Source organism: Leptidea sinapis, chromosome 9 (assembly GCF_905404315.1).
Source record: "Leptidea sinapis chromosome 9, ilLepSina1.1, whole genome shotgun sequence".
Classification (NCBI taxonomy): Eukaryota; Metazoa; Arthropoda; class Insecta; order Lepidoptera; family Pieridae; genus Leptidea; species Leptidea sinapis.
The window spans coordinates 13,269,369-13,288,293 of record NC_066273.1 but is presented as its reverse complement, the minus strand read 5'-3'; the positions used below and the strand labels follow the sequence as shown (position 1 = coordinate 13,288,293).

The 18,925-nt window shown below is 35.0% G+C and overlaps 2 protein-coding genes across 2 annotated transcripts in view; one reads left to right on the top strand and one right to left on the bottom strand.

Moving 5' to 3' along the window:
- LOC126966157 (baculoviral IAP repeat-containing protein 6-like) overlaps nt 1-18,925 on the top strand; it is a 312,407-nt gene that overhangs the window by 226,705 nt on the left and 66,777 nt on the right. The gene's annotated exons all lie outside the window — the stretch shown is intronic.
- Nucleotides 2,076-14,121, bottom strand: LOC126966160 (papilin-like). The gene is made up of 6 exons (XM_050810115.1): nt 13,828-14,121; nt 13,051-13,470; nt 12,074-12,229; nt 10,107-10,217; nt 9,338-9,434; nt 2,076-6,618 (listed from the first exon to the last, which is right to left on the bottom strand). Exons 1-6 carry the CDS (start codon nt 13,886-13,888, stop codon nt 6,525-6,527), a joined length of 939 nt encoding a protein of 312 aa, XP_050666072.1. The 5' UTR covers nt 13,889-14,121; the 3' UTR covers nt 2,076-6,524.

Genomic DNA, 18,925 nt, shown 5'->3' with positions numbered 1-18,925 from the left:
GTCGTACCCATAATCTAGCCGACATCCGGTGCAAAGGAGCCTCCCACTGCCTCCCAGATGGTTTGAAAGTAGAGTATTCATACAGTAATATATAAGGCAAGTGTGTGTGACCATGTCGGTCGCGGCAGACCTCGTAGAACATTCATCGACCAAACTGGGGACATTTTGAAAGGTTCGAAGCACCCGCAAGCGGCGAGCATGTATGAAAAGAGTAATGAATGTAGAGGAAGCGCGTTAGGTTTGTAAGGATAGAAGCAAGTGGAATCCTTTTGTCTCTGACTACCCCGATGCAGACCGGAACATTGCGCGGGCGTGTGTCTCGTTGTGCTTACACCTGTATTATAAACGTTTTCTTGACTCCATTCAACCGAATCGTTAGTCATAGTAGCAAAAAATATCCTCAACTAACCTCATTTCAACGAATCTTACCAAGAATAATCTCAGGCCTTTGCTACATACCTGGCCAACGTATTCCAACCCAACAATATGGATAGTCTAGAAGATCCAGAAATAGACCAAATCCTAGGACAAGACCTGCAACTATGCCTGCCTTTGAGACCTACTACACCAAGAGAGGTGGGTATAGAAATAGCCAAAATGCACCTGGATTTGATCTAATCACCCGCAGGCCATTGAAAGAGCTTCCTAAGAAGTGCATTACGTTTTTGACCATCCTTGTCAATGCCACATTGAGAACCTCGCTTGTTCCTGCACTCTGGAAAACATCACAAATTGTTGCGATCCATAAGCCTGGTAAACCGCCTACTGAAGTCACGTCTTATCGCCCTATTAGCCTGACGCCTGTACTGTGTACGCACCAAAATTGTGGGAAAGGATCATCCTAGCACGACTATCCTCTTGCCTAGATATGGGCCATGTAATACCTGACCATCAATTTGGCTTCCGGAAACACTACTCCATCATAGAACAAGTTCACAGAGTGTATTGTACAGTTAGACAATGTCTGGAAAAGAAGGGATACTGTTCGGCTGCTTTTCTCGACGTACAACAAGCTTTCAATCGGGTTTGGCATAAAGGACTAATGTGTAAAATTAAAATGTACCTTCCTCACTCCTACTACCTACTGATGGAGTCTATAACATATTTACAAGTGACCTACCCCAATCACCAGAAGCAGCTGTGCCGATGATGCGGCATTCCTCAGTTGTAACAGTGACCCCAATGAGGCGACCAGACATTTTCAAACTCAGCTCGATGCCACTTATGCGTGTTTGACCAAGTGGCGCATAAAAGCAAGCGCCCTGAAGTCTCACCACATCACTATATATATCACATTTACCCTAAGACTGAAAACTTGTCCACCAGTCAATCTAGGCTCTGACACTCTGCCGCAATCAACCTGGTATAGCAATTTTAGAAATATTAGCAACAAACAAGAAACAAACAAAAAGTCCAATCCCAGTTGTTATCTTTATAGACATAATACGTAATAATATAAGATATTTAATAATCCAAATATAAGGTTTTTAACTTTTTTTTCCAGAAAGTTTCAACAGTCTTCAAGCTCCGAAACGGATATATCATTCCAGCACTTGGTGGCACTGTACCTAAATCTTCCTCTAAGAGGCGGAATGATGGAGTGGGGCTGACAGGACATTGAGTGCGAACCTTGTTTCAAAATTTAACTGACTGCGCTGACGTAGCCATTCCAATGTATGATATAAATATTTTGGCGTTTTTGTGATAATAATACCAAAGAGAAGCGTGGCTAAATAAAGTCGTCTACGAGCATCCATTATCTTCTTTGAGGTATGGAGAAATGTGTTGTCAGGCCGGTATATCCCAGCAAAAACGAGCACAGGCGTTTTGTACTCTTTGTATTAAATTTCTTGTTCTGCCAAGCAACCTCGAACCCTACACTGTATCGGTATAGTGAAGCTTGGATAGAACAAGAGCCTCACAAAGACGTATGCGCATATCAGTGGTTATAAATGGTCTAATTTGGTACAAAACTTTTAATCTTTAAAAACTGTTGGAAATCACTTTATTTATATGCTTCTCAAATCTTAACTAAAAAGATAACAAATCAAAGGGCTTCAGAAATGAAAAAAATCTTATTTATTGTAAAGTTTATTTCAAATATTAGGTGTATTTGTAATATTTACATTTTTACTTTGAAGAGTACTATACATACACAATTTATTACGACATACAATATTATGACTAAGATAAATATAATAATATGCATTCCTAATGAAATAAATTACTTTTCAACATGCGTAGGTATTTGGATAGTCGAATTAAGAAAATTGGCCTTACAGGATAGCGGGAACAAACTACAATTTTGTTCTAATATGAGTTTAAGCTTTCTCTTTTCTGATTGGTTTGCGTTCTTGATTTATTTGTGATTATTAAAACTTTCACTATAAAGTAACGCACGAACTTCGAGTAGTGATGAAAAGTAGTGTCATTCTTGGCCAAAATATTTTGGTATCGAGTGGCGTATATTGCATTCTCGCTAGGTTCTGAATTCGAAATAAGGCTCTCGAGGAGTATATCACGTTGCCCCCTTGTAACACAAATAACTACATAAATCGTACGGAATTGTCGTGGTATCCATATTTATTCTGTATTGCACAATAATATTTATCTACTGTCTACCTTCGTAAACTTTTGTCACTGCCAGCTTACACGAACATGAAAGTAATGACAATCTAGCAATTCAACTGAAGGCAGGTACGTGATTGATGAAAAAATATTTCTACTATACCTTCTCGAAATGTGTATTGGTTGTGATGTGACAAATGGGCCGAAAGTTCGACATTTATTACGTAAATGCGGGCATAAAGGATGTATGAAAATCTATCACATACGGCCGTTCCCAGTATACTATCTACAGATCGAGATAAAATACTACCTTCTACTCTCAGTAATTAGCTGTCAATAATATGAAGCTGTCCCAATATACCTGATAAGTCATTCTTATCGCCTTATATTGGGACGCATGAATTGAAATTTCCATTAAAACTTCTATCGTTGGTAAGCTATATGTCCTCCCATTGACAGACAGCGTGTACGGATAAGGTGAGTTACCGTCGATAAGTTTATTGGGACAGAAAGTCAACGGTAGTTACGATTTTTATCTCAAGTAAGAGATAGACTCAATATTGGGAACGGCCGTAAATTATTGGCTTTGAGGGTGGAGAAGACTTACGGCCGAGTAGAAGGTAGTAATTTATCTCTATCTGTAGATAGTATATTGGGAATGGCCGTAAGATACTGGCCAGTTACAGTTTATATAGCGTAGCGCTATAATTGAGACATTAAATAAGCACACGGGAAGAACTAATTAACCGTAATCATTAAAAAAATATTCAAAAACAAATACATAATTCACCTAAATAAATAAATATGCCATATCAATTCGGAACAACCTGTAAGAAATCTAGTATCCGCGTGCTATCCTAGCCACTGACACCTACTTCGAGCAGTCTTACGCGACCACGCAAGTGTGATAAAATTTTGTTTACTAAATTTATAAGTAGTATTATTTATTTGCAGAAAGAATCTTAAACTAACATAGTCCCGAAAAACTGTTTGGACAGAGTGTCTGCAGGATCAAGGTCAATATATAATTGGTTTATTTGAAAATTTCAATTATATACTTCATATTTTAGGATTTTTTTTTTTACGATTAAGGTTAGATAGCTCACAGTGTGTTCATTTAATGTCGCCATTATGGCACCACTCTCTATATTATCTACCAATTAAGAGTCAGCTAGCCTTAGATTTATTGTGCGAGAGTCAAAAAGACTTCATATTCGTATCACTCGTGCGATTTCACTACTCGAGTCCCTAATGCTCTCTCTTTCTACTTCGTCGGAAATCGCAACCGCTTTGCTGCCCTAGGCTAACAAGGATTTGACACAGAAATTGAATAAGTCTTAAATACATTCCAACTAAAAATAAGCCACTGATCTGCCGTTATTCATTACTATGATGATGATATTTAGATAATGCGATTATGAAGAAATATTTTCTCTTCTTTAAAAGTCTGACGGTAAAACCTTTTACAATATGTCTAGTTTGCGTGTTGTTGCTTATTTACATAATAATAATAATTAACTTAACTACATGATTTAGTTCCTAAATCTATTGGTAATGCTGTTTGATAATTACTATAATAATATACGATCCAAATAAATAGAAAGCGGACACTTACATCACAAAGAAGAAGCTATATGGAAGTACGATATATATATATTTAAATATGTATCTAAAATAAACACACAGGTACTTTCAATATCTTCGGCCATGTCGAAATTAGTTGTTACATATCCTTGGCTGTTAAATAATAAGAAAATACCATTGAGAGGAAAAGCAAGAAATAAAAGTGTTATTAGTTGTGTAAAGAGCTATTTCACATTTTTATTTACATATTCTTGGACACGATATATTTAAATAGGTATTGTTTCTATCTGCGATTAGTTTTCGTTGTTTTGTTAGTGGTATCTGTTTATGTAGCTGGTGCGTTATTTTCTCCGGAATTGATTTGTTACAGTACCCATACTAAGATATAACATATTTTTTTTTTGGAAGAAGAGAGCATACGGGTCACTGGAGAGTAATTGGTATGTTACCACCGCGATCTTTACTCTTATAACATCAGAGGGGTCACAAGAAACTTATAAAGCGTCCTATAAACATATATAAAATAAAAAATTGGAAAATCTAAAAGTGCACGCCTCGAACGCTCATGCTTTATTTTTTTTAAGTTAAATTTCGAATTAAATTTAATCATCTGCGTTTAAAAAAAAAACGAGAAGGCTTACAGTAATGATTTTCGAAAGGAACCTTCTCTGCTTAATTGTGAAAATAGTGAAAATAGTATAAGTCTTTTCGAGATATCCGTACCACGCCGTTTTTTTGAACCACACACTACTGGACTTCCACGATAATTTTTTTTAATGTACGTATTCGACAACTTAAAAAAAGTATCAGGATTATTCATTTGTGTCTCAGCTTTATATTGATGTGCTTTTTATAATGTGTAAGAGTAATAGAAAAAAAATATGCAATTTAAAGTGTGGAAATCGTGTGAGCTCGACAGGTCGGTTATAAACCACAAACTCGCCGAGGCGTGCAATTAGAACAGTCAAATATAAGATATATCTATATATATACTCAGCGATTTTGATAAAATTTTTAGGCCACCCATAAAATCACTACTGGCCTCCATTCCAGTTTGGTGACAGTCGATTTAATTATTTAGAAAATAGCACGTTAGTGATAAGTTCATTTCTCTTTTATATATTTATTTGGATCGCTCAGATAATTATTGTGTTTATAAATGCATTCATTGGAAGTTGTTATTAATTATAAAAACTGGAATGAAGTTGTTTCAGGAATAGGGCGTTAGTGAAATATCTCGAAAACTTAATTAACTTAATATTTTTACTATCTTTCGTATAATATTTCGTTTAATCTTAGGTTAGAAAAAGTTGAGATTTGATTATATAAAAAGAGATTCTTGTAAACTTATTGAGAGTGAGTATGAGAGATCACAATAGTATAGTAAATATTCTATATATAAAATTTAAATACTATCTTGTATAAATATTAACGGTGTTATTACAAAACACTTGTATTAATAAATAATAGTTAAAAAAAACTAAAAAGCACACTTTATATTAAATTCAACTAAAAAGTAGAAAACAAATTTAAATTGAAAATAGTGTAAAAAAAATATATTTTATTGTAAAAAAAGCGTGGGGTGCTTTTTAAGATATTATTAAAATAATAATTCTTCTACACTTCATATATAGTTTTTTACACTATTTTCAATTTAAATTTATTTTCTATTTTTTAGTTGAATTTTATATAAAGCGTGCTTTTTAGTTTTTTTTAACTATTATTTGTTTTTCATTTTTTAGTATAATTTTATCAAATTAGTGTAATGTCATCGGTGCTCGATAAATCTACAAAGTTTGAATCTAGCCGTTTAAAGTGGGTCAAAATCGCGCCCAAAGAAGTCGGTTACAAACATACAAACATACAGGTGAAGCTAATATAAAGCGTATAAAAAAGCCCTATTACGAATCCGTGTCTTTATGTGGTTTAGTGTCTTTAGACGTCGTTTAAATAGTTAGACACTGTTTAACAAAACACGTGTCTAAGCCATGTTTAAATTTTTGTTTGTAATAACACCGTAAGAGTTTGTATTACATTTATGTTATGTTACAAATTTCTTATAATAATTAATTTGTACACACTTTTTAGATTATTAAGGCACTTTTGTTTCATTTTACATTCTGGATATTTCGAAATCTTTAAATTTATTAAAATATCATTACCTACTTAAAATAATAAAATTTGTTTTCATGCAAATTTATTTGACAGTAAAATCTAAACCTAATATATATTATTATGCTTATAACGGTTTTAAAATTCATATTTCACGAAATTTATTTCTATTTTTTTAATTTAAGTAAATTTCGATATCAAATTTTATCTATAATACATTAACTGGCGTTAGAACTCCCTAATAAGCCGTTATTTTCTCGTTACTTCTTCCTTCTAAATGACATATCGGCCTGCATCAGCTCCGCTTCTTCAGCTTCCAGCTGTCCGGCTTCCACGCAGGACTTGCAGCAGAATCTACAGAACAAAAGTTAAATTGATGACTTCTCACATATTTGATATTATTCAAACACGATTCATATAATATAGGATGTAGCCCTTTATAAACTAACAAGCTGACTCGACAGACGTTTTTCTAGGTACATATAATAAAAAAAATATTGATTCATAGGAATTTGCTAATAATATTTCAAAACATCAAGAATTATTTCGTAAAAATGCTCCCTGTTGTTTTAATGAAATTGTTTCACAGTGGAACTGTCAAACCGTGCGTCACTAAATTCTCTCATAGAAAATATGTCCATACAAAACAAATATTGAAAAAAAAATTATGGGTAAATGCTAAGTAAAAATTTTATTTCGCTTTGGGACCATCCTATCTCTCAAGTTGGACTAAACTGCACTCCATGAAGTAATCCCCATTAAAATCCGTTCATTTGTTTAAGAGTTCATCGCGGACAAACAACGCGACACGTAATTTATATATATTAAGATTTGTTATATTTATGTACAGTGGTCGTTGAGTTTCTTGTATGTTCCTCTCACGAGCTCAACTTTTTCCGAGCATATGGTAGATTCAGTAATTTTTCAGTAAGTTTGAGCCAAAATGAATAAAAATTATTTGACTTTGACTTTGCGTATTGCACTCTCTCGGGAAATCTAATTTCGGGATACCATCCTCCCTGGTACCTTTACTGCATCTCTAACAACGTGTACTTAGGTGCAAATTAATGATTATCCCTCTAGTTGTTACGGTGGTCACAACAAATAAAAATTTTAATTTAAAAGCAGTCGACACGTCATATTTTTCATACAAAACGCACCTTTCTTAAAAAATACTGATAGGTATCTTGTGCATTCATCTATGTTTCAATCGAAACAGAAAATATAAATTTTAAGAAATAAATTCTACTTGATCTTTGTCCGTTCATAATTTACTCATAGATTGTAAAATTAAATAAAATATTGCGATGGAAACCTCGCGCATGTAATGGAAATTCTACAACGATAAACATTTATTTCACAAATTTGTAATTATTACTCTCGGTTTTCAAGGAGCTTTCTTCCACGTACCACAAAGCTGTAAAAAGAGCTTCCTTGTGCGGTGTTTCCGGGACAATACGACAACCTTGGTTACTTTAAAAAAAAAGCGCGTACACCTTTATTAAAGGCCGTCAACGCTCCTGTGATTCCACTGGTGTTGCAAGAGAATGTTGGTGGTGCTGATCACTTAACACCAGCACACTCGTTTGTCCTCCATTTTCATAAAAAAATACGTATTTTCTTCCAGAAGTTTTATGTAATTTCTGCACACTATTTCTTGTTCAATGTTATCGCATTCTCTTGCTTGTCGTCAACAGGCGGTATGCGTTGTATGAAACAACATGATTTTAGAACATGTTCGATAGACAGGACCGGGAAGAGTCCTCTTATTTCGCATATTTGCATTATGCATGATATTCTATGTGTATGTGTATGTGTGTATGTATGTGCTATTGTCTTAGCGTCTATAACTGTGAATGAAAGAGACAGCAATACACTTATTGTGTTACATAATATAATAAAAATATAATAATGACACACTTTTACACAAATTATCTTGGCCCAAACTAGGCGCAGCCTGTACTATGGGTATAAGACAACGATATATTTAACACAATATACTTACTTAAGCATACATAAATACTTAGAAACATCCATGACTTGGAAACAAACATTAACGGAGTTTAAATATTCGCACCTGCCGGGATTCGAACCCGGGACCTCTAGCTCAGTATGCAGGGTCACTAACCACTGGGCTATAGGGACGAACATTGATTGGAATAAGAACCAAAGAGCGATATTTGCGATCACCACTCTACAGCGCTAAATTTATTGATACACTTTCTAATCATCCACAAATTAGGTATTTAAATATCAACGGACATATTTTGTTTTATGAAATTCTACACATCAACCCACAACCGGTTGAAAACTATCTAGTTCTTTTTTTATAAAAATTATTGAAAAACCCATAAATTCTGACTGGCACTACAACTGCGCTCGTCACCTTGAGACAAGATGTAAAGTCTCATTTGCCCAGTAATGTAAACACAGTAATGATTACGCATTACTGCTTCACGGCAGAAATAGGCGCCGTTGTGGTACCCATAATCTAGCCGGCATCCTGTGCAAAGGAGCCTCCCACTGGTGAAGTTCTAGTTCTAATTCCAACATCAATAGGCTCATCAATATCCTTGCATTCTGAAATTCAAACAATGCCAATCTTTTATAGAGTAGGACAAACGAACGTTTGGGTCACCTGATGGCAAGTGATCACCTACAATGTTTTCTTGCAAAACCAGAGGAATCGCAGTTACAAAAAAGCAAGAAGACCGATCACGCGCGTTTAGGTCGCGTCTATGGCGTCACACATCATACTTTCTCACTCACACGACGTGCACAACGAACAGTAGATACTAAATAACACAAAATCATTATTGAGACCAATGGGAATAGGCCATTGTAGGCGAGCAGTATTATTTTTTTTTCTGTCTGTATTGTTTTATTCATAGATTCATTTTAAATGAAAATGTAGACGAAGTATAATCACTTGGGTGAAATCTATGAATTATGTTGAAATGGATGCTATTTAACTAGTACACGGAGGAAATTATTAACTACTCACTCGCGTCCATTAAAAAAGGTGTCATCAACATTGACCGCAATCTCTTCAATATTACTAATTAATACTCACTTAGAATAATATTTGTGACGACAGAAATTGCTGCGGATGATGAGGTGACAATCCGCGAAGTACGGGCTATCCACACACGTTGGTGGTATGTAGATACCTGAAACATTAACATCGAGTTAGTTTTGTCACAAGAAAGGGTTATCGGTATGTTCTTACTAGCGAAACATTATGTCTATGATTAATAATACGTTTCAAATATATGATTACCAGTCATTGATGACAATAAACAAATTAGACTAACAATCACGCTCAAAACTCTGCCTACGCGTCTATTAGACAGAGTTGTCGACCGCGCTTTGAATACATCGCCACGCGTTGTCGTATTTCAGGTACGTGCCCCTTTAATTAACACCACATTCCCACCACAAAGTAAGGTGTTAACTTGAATGAATGTTTGATTGCTATCTGTATTAGTTAATGTATACGTTTTTGACGAACTTTTAGCAGGTGATTGGGAGTCATATGTTTATAGAACATCAATGTTTCCATTATATCAAACTCAATTACGCATAAGTACTTTGCACAGCGCACGATTACAGGTAATTGTTACATTATTTTAATTTTTTGGCGTAAATTGCTAACTGTAACCTAATCCGTGCCCTTCTTAAGCCAAGTTTAATTACAATCGTATTACTAGTTTTTGAATACAACGTCTCATAAAACAAAATGGGTGAATAATACTTAAATACACAATCTTAATTTAAAAAAATACCATACCCTAGTACTCTCGGTATACCACTACCGTAGCCCCGCTCAATGTCATAATTACCTTTGACAGTGACGTTGATGACAGATGAATGTGACGTGTATTCGTTTGCCGCCTCGCAGCTGTACTCGCCGCTGTCATTCGACTGTGCCCGGAATATTGTCAAACGTGTCTCTGTAATTCAGTATTACCATCTCAGATTACTATTTTTATATTTTATACTAAGCACTTTTGAATCTGAATATTATGGTGAAAACATTTTCAGTAAAATAAAGTTTATGAAAATTCAATGAATCTTCCAAAATACGGTGATTATACAACGCGTAGTGGCAAATGATATGAAAATGACTCACTCTATTGATATCAATATCCCGATATCAAAATCTTAAACTATATTATCACACAGTCATACCCAAAGACCATGGGAAACTTTGACATTTTTGTGTCCTTAGTGTGATTGTTATCATTTAATGGGAAGTGGTGAGTCAACCACCCATGGACATCCACAACACCATGGGTGACCAAGATATGCGTCGCCAGCCTTTAAGTTGGGAGCATGCTTTTAGATTTATTTGTATTTGGTGAGTATTGCATGATATGTAGATTAGGATTATTTTATTATTGTTTGCTGAGTTCTCGTAACAGGTTTCGTCATGCTCGCTTAAATGTCACTGCTTGTGGCGGCGACATGGGACGGGTCGTCCCCCTTAAAAATGGTTGAAGGAGGCGATGGCTGGCTCATGCGTCATGCTCGTGAACGGGCGCTGCTTGTGGTGGCAGGATGAACCAGTTGCCGGAGACTCGGTTTCAGATTCTTACAAGTTATGTGTGTATATAAATGCATGGATATATACATATTTATTTATTTATAAGCGCTTATAAAATGCTCACAGAATACCTTTATTTATGGTGTATGTGGATGATGCAGCTACTGTACTCAATGTATTAATTTACATTTACTTTTTGACTTACTCGTGTAAGACATTGACTATTTGACGTTTGAGTGTGTTTGTTGCATCATTTTACATTTTACATATTCTATTGTAATTGAAATGATTTGTAAATCGATGTAAATGTAAATCTTGATATAAAAGAGTGGCAATGAGTTTCTTGCTACCTCTTCTCAATTAGCTCAACCCTTTACGAAGTAGCGGTAGATTCAATAAGAAAAATATTTTTTTTTTAACATTCATAAGTGTCATTTCTGTGACCTACGTGAATAAACTGATTTTGATTTGATTTGATTGAAGGTCCGTACGCCTAAATAAACTAATTAATCTATCACTATTTTGTAGTTGTGATTATGTACATATTAATTCGTAATGAAGAGAACGAATTCAATGAGACTTCTTATATTATATAACACGTCACGTTGAACAAACACTGCTCGTTGTTTTTTAAGATATTTCAGTTCGATCTTGCATTAAGATGGTCAGCTTTAATTTGCATTTCTAGATTTTTAAAGAAAGTAATTTCAACTGCATAATTGGACGTATGTCCAGAAAAACTTACCAAACCACAATCATGTCGATATTAAGTTAAGAACACAAAACTGGTTATGAGATTCATATTAACGGGCTGACAAAAAATAGCAGCCCTACTGTCTCTCTAACATGACATAATGACTTAGTAGCCCAACCCACATGTATGGTTACACTTAACATTTACAAAACTTTAAATACAAATTCTTAAAATGTGATGTTTGTGGCTTGGAACGTTTTTCAGGAACTACGTCCAATTTAACAATACAAGAAGGTTATCAGCATAACTTTAGTCTTAGATCATACTTTGGCAGCTGTGAAAACGTCGAAAAAATTGTGTTTAAAATTAACCTCCATTTTGAGCAATGCACGCACACTAACACAAAGTGTCAAACAAATCGCGAGTGTAACACGTCGCTTGTCAAGCACACTAAACATATATTCCTGGCCTGTTTATGTCGGTTGTCTAACAGCAAGAGACTCTTTCTAGAGGTATAAATTATCTAAGACTTTAGTATGGAATTGTGTATCGGAGTTAATCCAACAGACCTGTGATTTGTATCCTGTCTGTGGCTGTGAGCTGCATCCTGTCTTTGGTCCATTGCACACGCGGCTCAGGGTAGCCATCTACGTCACATGCTAATCTGATCTCCGAGCCGGCCACCACTTGAGTTCGCTCTGCGTTGATACGGGTTGTCACGGGCACTGCGGAATTTTACATCTGTTTAATTTCCTGGTATACTCAATGTTAACTTATAAATACACAATATATGCACATACGTTAAACAAATGCAAAGCTAAACGTTGGAAAGTGGGCAGGTACCTACAAATGTTTGGAAAAATGCAGGACGGAAAACCCGACGCAAAAAAATTAAGTTTACTCCTCCTAGGCAATAGCCTAGGATCAATTTTGAATGAATTGAGCAACAGCTCGGGAATATAACTTAGCTAGAGCTATTTTGCCGAAAGTGTTTTTCTACGCCTGCATTGTAAAAAGTAATACAAAAGTTACAAATTCCGGAGACTGAGAGGATCTTAATGTCTCATCAATAATAATTATTATTTAGTAAAACCGCTGACTATGGTAGAATATTGGGAACAAAACTATCAAAACATTATTTCTACATCCCGAAATGTTTTCCTAACTCCTTTCCTTTCTTAAACCATTTTAATAGCACTAGTATTTTAATTAAGTACCTTTTTTAATTCGTTTGAAAAACTGTTGGCATTCTAGGCATTGCGTATAATACCGGATTACACATATTGCAGGTGACAAAAAACATTTAAAAATGACAAAATGTACCAAGCTGTTCAGATACGTACCTGTCCCAATAGTGTAAATGTACTTTTGTTGTTTTATTCGATGATTATATTATTGGTACGTAGTAATGTCTTATTTATAATAAGGAACTTTATTTGTTTAGATACACATATATATGTATAAATACCACTAACCGCTTAGAGTCACATGCAGAAGAACTATTCATGCAAGGTGCAACATGCATAAGCAATAGGCTGGTCCTTACCGGCGTAGAGTGGAACCTGGTTTTCTGGTGCTGGTGTGGTAGATGCCTGGGTTTGTATCTGTGGGGTCGTAACCGGGACTTCAAGTTGGGTTACATGTTTAGGTATCTCCACAGATCCGTCGGGTCGGCTCGCTTGAACCACAAAAGGCCATATCGCCGACGAGCCTATTCCGTTATATGCGTGACAAGCATACTCTCCGATAGTCTCTTCGTTCAGTTTCCTGATTAGTAAGACGTTGTCTCTAGCTTCATACAGTGAGCTGCTGTAGGGCACCATAGGCCCGTTCAGACCCCGGTACCAGTAGATAGTCGGTGTTGGGTAACCGTACACGAGACATCGGATTCTGAGGGGTTGGCCAAGGTCTCCGAAGATCTCCTCGTTGGGTATGTTAGCGACACCAGCCGGTCCTTCCACAGGATCTAGCCATGCGAATAATTTAACTACTGAATGAGATCGAGGTAGTGCTGCTACACTGAGGTGGTACTTCAGCTATCAAATTTCAAAATAAAACTAGACAGATTTAAATAAGATATATCTCAGACATATCTTTTTTAAATCGTATACAGCAGATCCAACGCCACCATCCAATAAACCATGAGCAGCAATCCTCAAACTCAAAGGTTAATAAACTATTAATAAACTACAAAATCAAAACCAACACTAAAAAAGTTAAGCTTCGGACACCCCTGATTACAGTAAATAACTAAAAGATAACGTTTTCAATTTACTTAGCTTTAATCATCAGGGATGTCCGGAACTAGGGAAATGGTTAGAACCTTGAGAAACTCCCGCGCAGGTTAGTAGAAAAGTAACTACGAGTATCACCGTGAATATCATGACGGTACGCGCGTGAGGACTGAAGTAATGTACAATACTGCCGAGGCCGATAGACTCCACGAGATAACGTGACCGACTATTGATAGTTTCATTAATGTCACAATTGTTATAATAAGAGACAAAAACAAACACATTAAAGTATTGGCTAATAGACTCAACTCTGCAGCAAACACGATTAAAAAGGCAACATAATTCATTGATGTAGATACTGCTACAGGCAATGCAGGAGATATTAATACAATTTTTATGTAGAAGAATAAAACTAGTCATTCCATTAGTGCTTATTAAGAGCTTTGACAAGAGATTATCTATGAAGTAAACATAAATATCAACTTTTGCATAATATCTTTACATTGAAGTAAAGAGAAATTTTAGTGTAAGGGAATTTCCAAACTAGATCTTAGAAATTTTCTGCATAATCTATATTCAAACAATAAACGAAATAAATAATAATATATTTTATGTATTATTTACATGATTCTATGAAATAAATGAATCAGTTGAAAGTACAAAACCAAAAATTAAAATAAGTATTATTATTTCCAAATTATACAGTTGAGACAAAAGGGTCCCCACTTAATTTTAATATAAAAATACGTAAAAGGACATTAAAATCTTACTTTGCTATCGAAATAAATGAATCAATTAATCAGCTGAAAGTACAAAACAAGATAGATATCTATATGCTAACCTCAAAAGTATGATTTTAAAATAAGTATAATTATTATTATTTCCATATCATACCATTGAGACTAAAGGGTCCCACTTAATTTTAATAAAACTTAAATGTACATTAAAATCTTACTGTGTAATCGAAATAAATGAATCAATGAATCAGCTGAAAGTACAAAACAGAATAGATATATGGAAACTTTAAAAGTATGATTTTAAAATAAGTTTTTTTATTATTATTTTGGAATAATACCGTTAGGAGCAAAGGGTATTGAGTAAATATATTTAAACGTTCTTTGAAATCTGAAGAACGTTATCTAAATTACACTAGTAAATGTCGATATCACGCCCATTAGGAGTACTGAACTCTGCGATACAACATAATATTTGCTATCATCAATAATGAACTGTTCCCTAGATAATTTAAACACATGCTTGTGATTCACGGTGATACTGGAGTTAAATCACTGATACTTTCATAAAACAATACATTTCAAATTAATCGGACGAAATATGTTTCTAGCCGCTTTAGAATCACTTTTTTAGAGACGGTGTGTTAACTGCTAATATCTTTATCATTAAAATGACGTATGGTCTGCAAAAAAATTGTCAATAAGTTATAAATTAGATAAACAGTTTAATTCGTTGGTAAATGTAGTATTGTTTTGATGAAATTGGAAAAATGCTTCGGAAATTAAGGAGTGCTTAAAGAAAATTAGATAAAGAACTAATACTACAAGTAACAAGTGATAATAAAATGGCATTTGGGTAAATCATATCTGCGGTTATTTTATCTAATTCCCTGTTCATTTCCATGCGTTCTCGTACACTTACCATCAACATGCAACGTTACTTCCTGCGTGGCACTCCCCAATTCGTTATTCGCGATACAAATATAGACTCCAGAGTCGTTACGATACAGAGATACTATTTCTAACGCTCCATCTGATAACAGACGATATCTTCCGACGTCACCGTTGATCTATAAGAAAAATATAATATTCATAAAACGAGATAATAACTAATACTAAGCGAGATTATAAAGATAATAAATTCCCGCTTAAATCTTCTCTTTTAAAATTTATGTATGTATTAAATAAATTTTATGAGCATTTTTCATGAGCTAATCAAATAACTATTTATTTACCTATTTGAACTCCAATATATCAGATTATTAAAAATAATTTTATTTATTACATTAAAAATAAGTATTTATATATTATTATTGTTAAAATTAAATTTAAAAAACCATATTTAGGCTAATTTCAAGATACCTTTTTTTAATTACTTAGGTATTGTATCCAGTATTCTTTTAGGTTGTGTGGAAGAGATCAGACCGCTCATTGAGCATCTATGACTGACTATAAATTATCTTATGATCATTTTATAACTTTTATTTTAAAGACTTACCCCCTTATTCATAATGGTCCGCTAACTGTAAACAGCCGCTAAGGAGTGTTTTTTTCTCATTCTGACTTAGGTCAATAGAAGAAGACAGAGTGAGAATTAGCAATGCTTAAAGTTAGCAGACTATTATGAATAAGGGGGTTATGCAATACAGTGTCTATCTATCAAATGAAATAATAAATTGTTATGAACCAAATATGATATTCAAAAGGTGGCAGGTCCGACTTGGATGAGGAAAGCAAGAGATTTTCTTTGTGGAGAACTCTTGGGGAGGCCTATGCTGGAAAGCAAGACAATCTAGAAACCAGTGTCTAATACTAATATATAATAAACTAATGATATTTATTAAACAAATTAAAACAGAGGATATAAGATAAGAAATGTAACTGTAATTATAAAGGGTTACCTCGTAAGGACCTAGATCCTTTATGATAAGAAAAAGAATGAGAATTTGTGTCCAAAACAGAAGCGGACATGTCGAACATGAACTGTAAAAACAATTAATAAATATTTACCTACTATTTACGTGGTTTTGTTTCATTCTTTAGAACTAACTAATAATTTTATTACAATGCCCGGGGAGGCTATCATCTAAGTTTTTTGTAATGAAAACTACTATTTGTTATACCTTTTTGGATAGCTGACAAAATGGAGATGTTTGTAAGCTCATCTGCAAATAGACTTCCATAGATTTTTTTTAAGTATCCCTTAAAGAAAAACACATCGTATTTTTTTTTGTTTGATTTTTCACTATTCTCCATCTTTCACGAATCATTTTATTCTGCAACTGTATTTTTTTTAATTGAAATAAATAGAGCAATGCATCTTCTAAAATAAAACGTATAAACAAACATACCAGAGGCTCAGATTCCAAAAAAAAGATACAACAAAAGGCAAAAAACATTATCATTATTATTATGCAAATATCTTTGAATCGTATAGATTTAAAGCTATGGACAAAAAACTATAAGTTTAAATACTAACCGTTATTTCGTTTCGTCGCCAGGTGATCAAAGGCGGAGGGTTCCCGTGGAATAGACATCTGAGGGTCGCAACTCCTCCTTCACTTGCGCGTACTTCCGGTTCTCTTTCCTCACTAGGTTGAGGAGCTTGCGGTACACCTGCAAACACGCAACGTTAACAAAAATATATAGTTTGAGTTTCTTGCTACTTCTTCTCATTAGCTCAACTATATAATTTGAGTTTTTTGCTACTTCTTCTCATTAGCTCAACCCTTTAAGAAGTAGCGGTAGTAGACTTATTACTTATTTCGGATCGAAAGTTTAACAGTAGGGGGCTCCTTTGCACAGGATGACGGCTAGATTATGGGTACCATAACGGCACCTATTTCTACCGTGAAGCAGTAATGTGTAAACATTATTGTGTTTCGGTCTAAAGTTCACCGTAGCTAGTAAATTTGCTGGACAAATGAGACTTAACATCTTAACGTCTCAAGGGGGACGAGCGCAATTTTAGTGCCGCACACAATTTTTGAGGTTTCTTTTTAAATTTGGAGTGGTACTGCATTGTAATGGGCAGGGCATATCAATCCATCAGCTGAACGTCCTTTTTTATATGAAAATGTGGGGATGATATCACTTCACTCATATCGAGAGTACCTGGACTGTAAATGTTTGTGGGTGCTGATGTTGTAGCAGGAGTTGGCTCCATACAGAGCTGACTACAGCCTCGCACGCAACATTTTCCGACACCGAGACAGTCCGCATCGTCATTGCACTCGCGTCGACAGTTTCTCTCCGTTAAAGCTCGCAGTAGATTCAGGGGTGGACATTCGCCTGGCTTGTTCACTGAAATTAAAGTTAGAAACACATATTTTCAATTCAAGAAGTGGAGGTCGTCATCTAAATCGTGTGCTTCGTGTTTTTCTGCAAACTTTACTCAAAGCAAGTAGCTGTTCATAGACCAATCTGGATCAACAATTTGAGCAGCTCAAATGGTTCGAGCTGCTACAGGGGTGCGCCATACTAGAGACGACAGCTATCTTCCGTACGTGGCCGGACCTGCACTTTGTGGAGCGCTAGAATGTGGCTTGAAGTGAAGAAGATTGCCGTGCTCCAATTCATTTCACAATATTGTTCTTTTTTGGGAATATATCCAAATTATATTGGCTGGTTATGAATTCATGACCGTTTTGTATTGCAAGTGAAGACGAGCAGCGGTGGCCATATATTATCACCATCATATAAAACAATAATGGGGTAATAAACTTACCGGTTCTACAGTCAGCCGTGTACTGCATCTCATCTGTCACCGATACCTTGTACCTTGTGGCCACACAACGTTCCCCGGGTGCACAGTTCTTGTTAGCGCAAGGGTGCTTCAAGCAGGTACACCTGTTTACAATATATATCATATTGTTATCAAATAACATCAAATTTACTATTTTTAAACTCAAAAGCTTCAACCATTATCATTTTAGTAAAATGGTTTTACACAGAGTCCAAAAATTAGCCCAGGTAATAATTCCTGAGCTGTGTAAATTTGTATGCTTTTTGCCTTGAGGAGAAATAGGTTCTACAGCCTCTCCAGAAAATAAGCAAGGATTCGAGTCAGTTAGGCTTGATACAAAAAAAGCCGACAATTCATATTGATATTTTCTATTTTATATGAAGCCCGTTAGCATTCTGGAATAATATTAGTAGTGGAATGCTCTCAGAAAACATTACATTCATTCATATTTTCTTTCACGTTAGAACCAGATAGACCCTGTACAGCTACTCAATTAATTGACGACGTATCTATTATATTTTGATAAATAAGTCAGATCGCATCAGCCATGATCGCTTTTGTGTATGACTGTGACTGAACGAACTCTTGCAAAAACAAAAGGCGAATAATGGGACTAAAGATAACAATTATTTTCCGTACTTAGAAGACGCATGGTTAGAAGTCCAAACTTCCGTGAAGACACTCTGTGGCAATCTCACCTGGTGCAGC

Bases quoted from the DNA above. Each gene is read 5' to 3' on its own strand.
- LOC126966160 (XM_050810115.1), bottom strand. From the start codon at position 13,888: ATGATATTCACGGTGATACTCGTAGTTACTTTTCTACTAACCTGCGCG. The intron at 10,218-12,073 runs GTCTGTTGGATT...ACTGAATTACAG, and splicing joins AGACAGGATACAAATCACAG to AGACACGTTTGACAATATTC. The intron at 6,619-9,337 runs GTGAGTATTAAT...TTTGTTCTGTAG, and splicing joins CGTCACAAATATTATTCTAA to ATTCTGCTGCAAGTCCTGCG.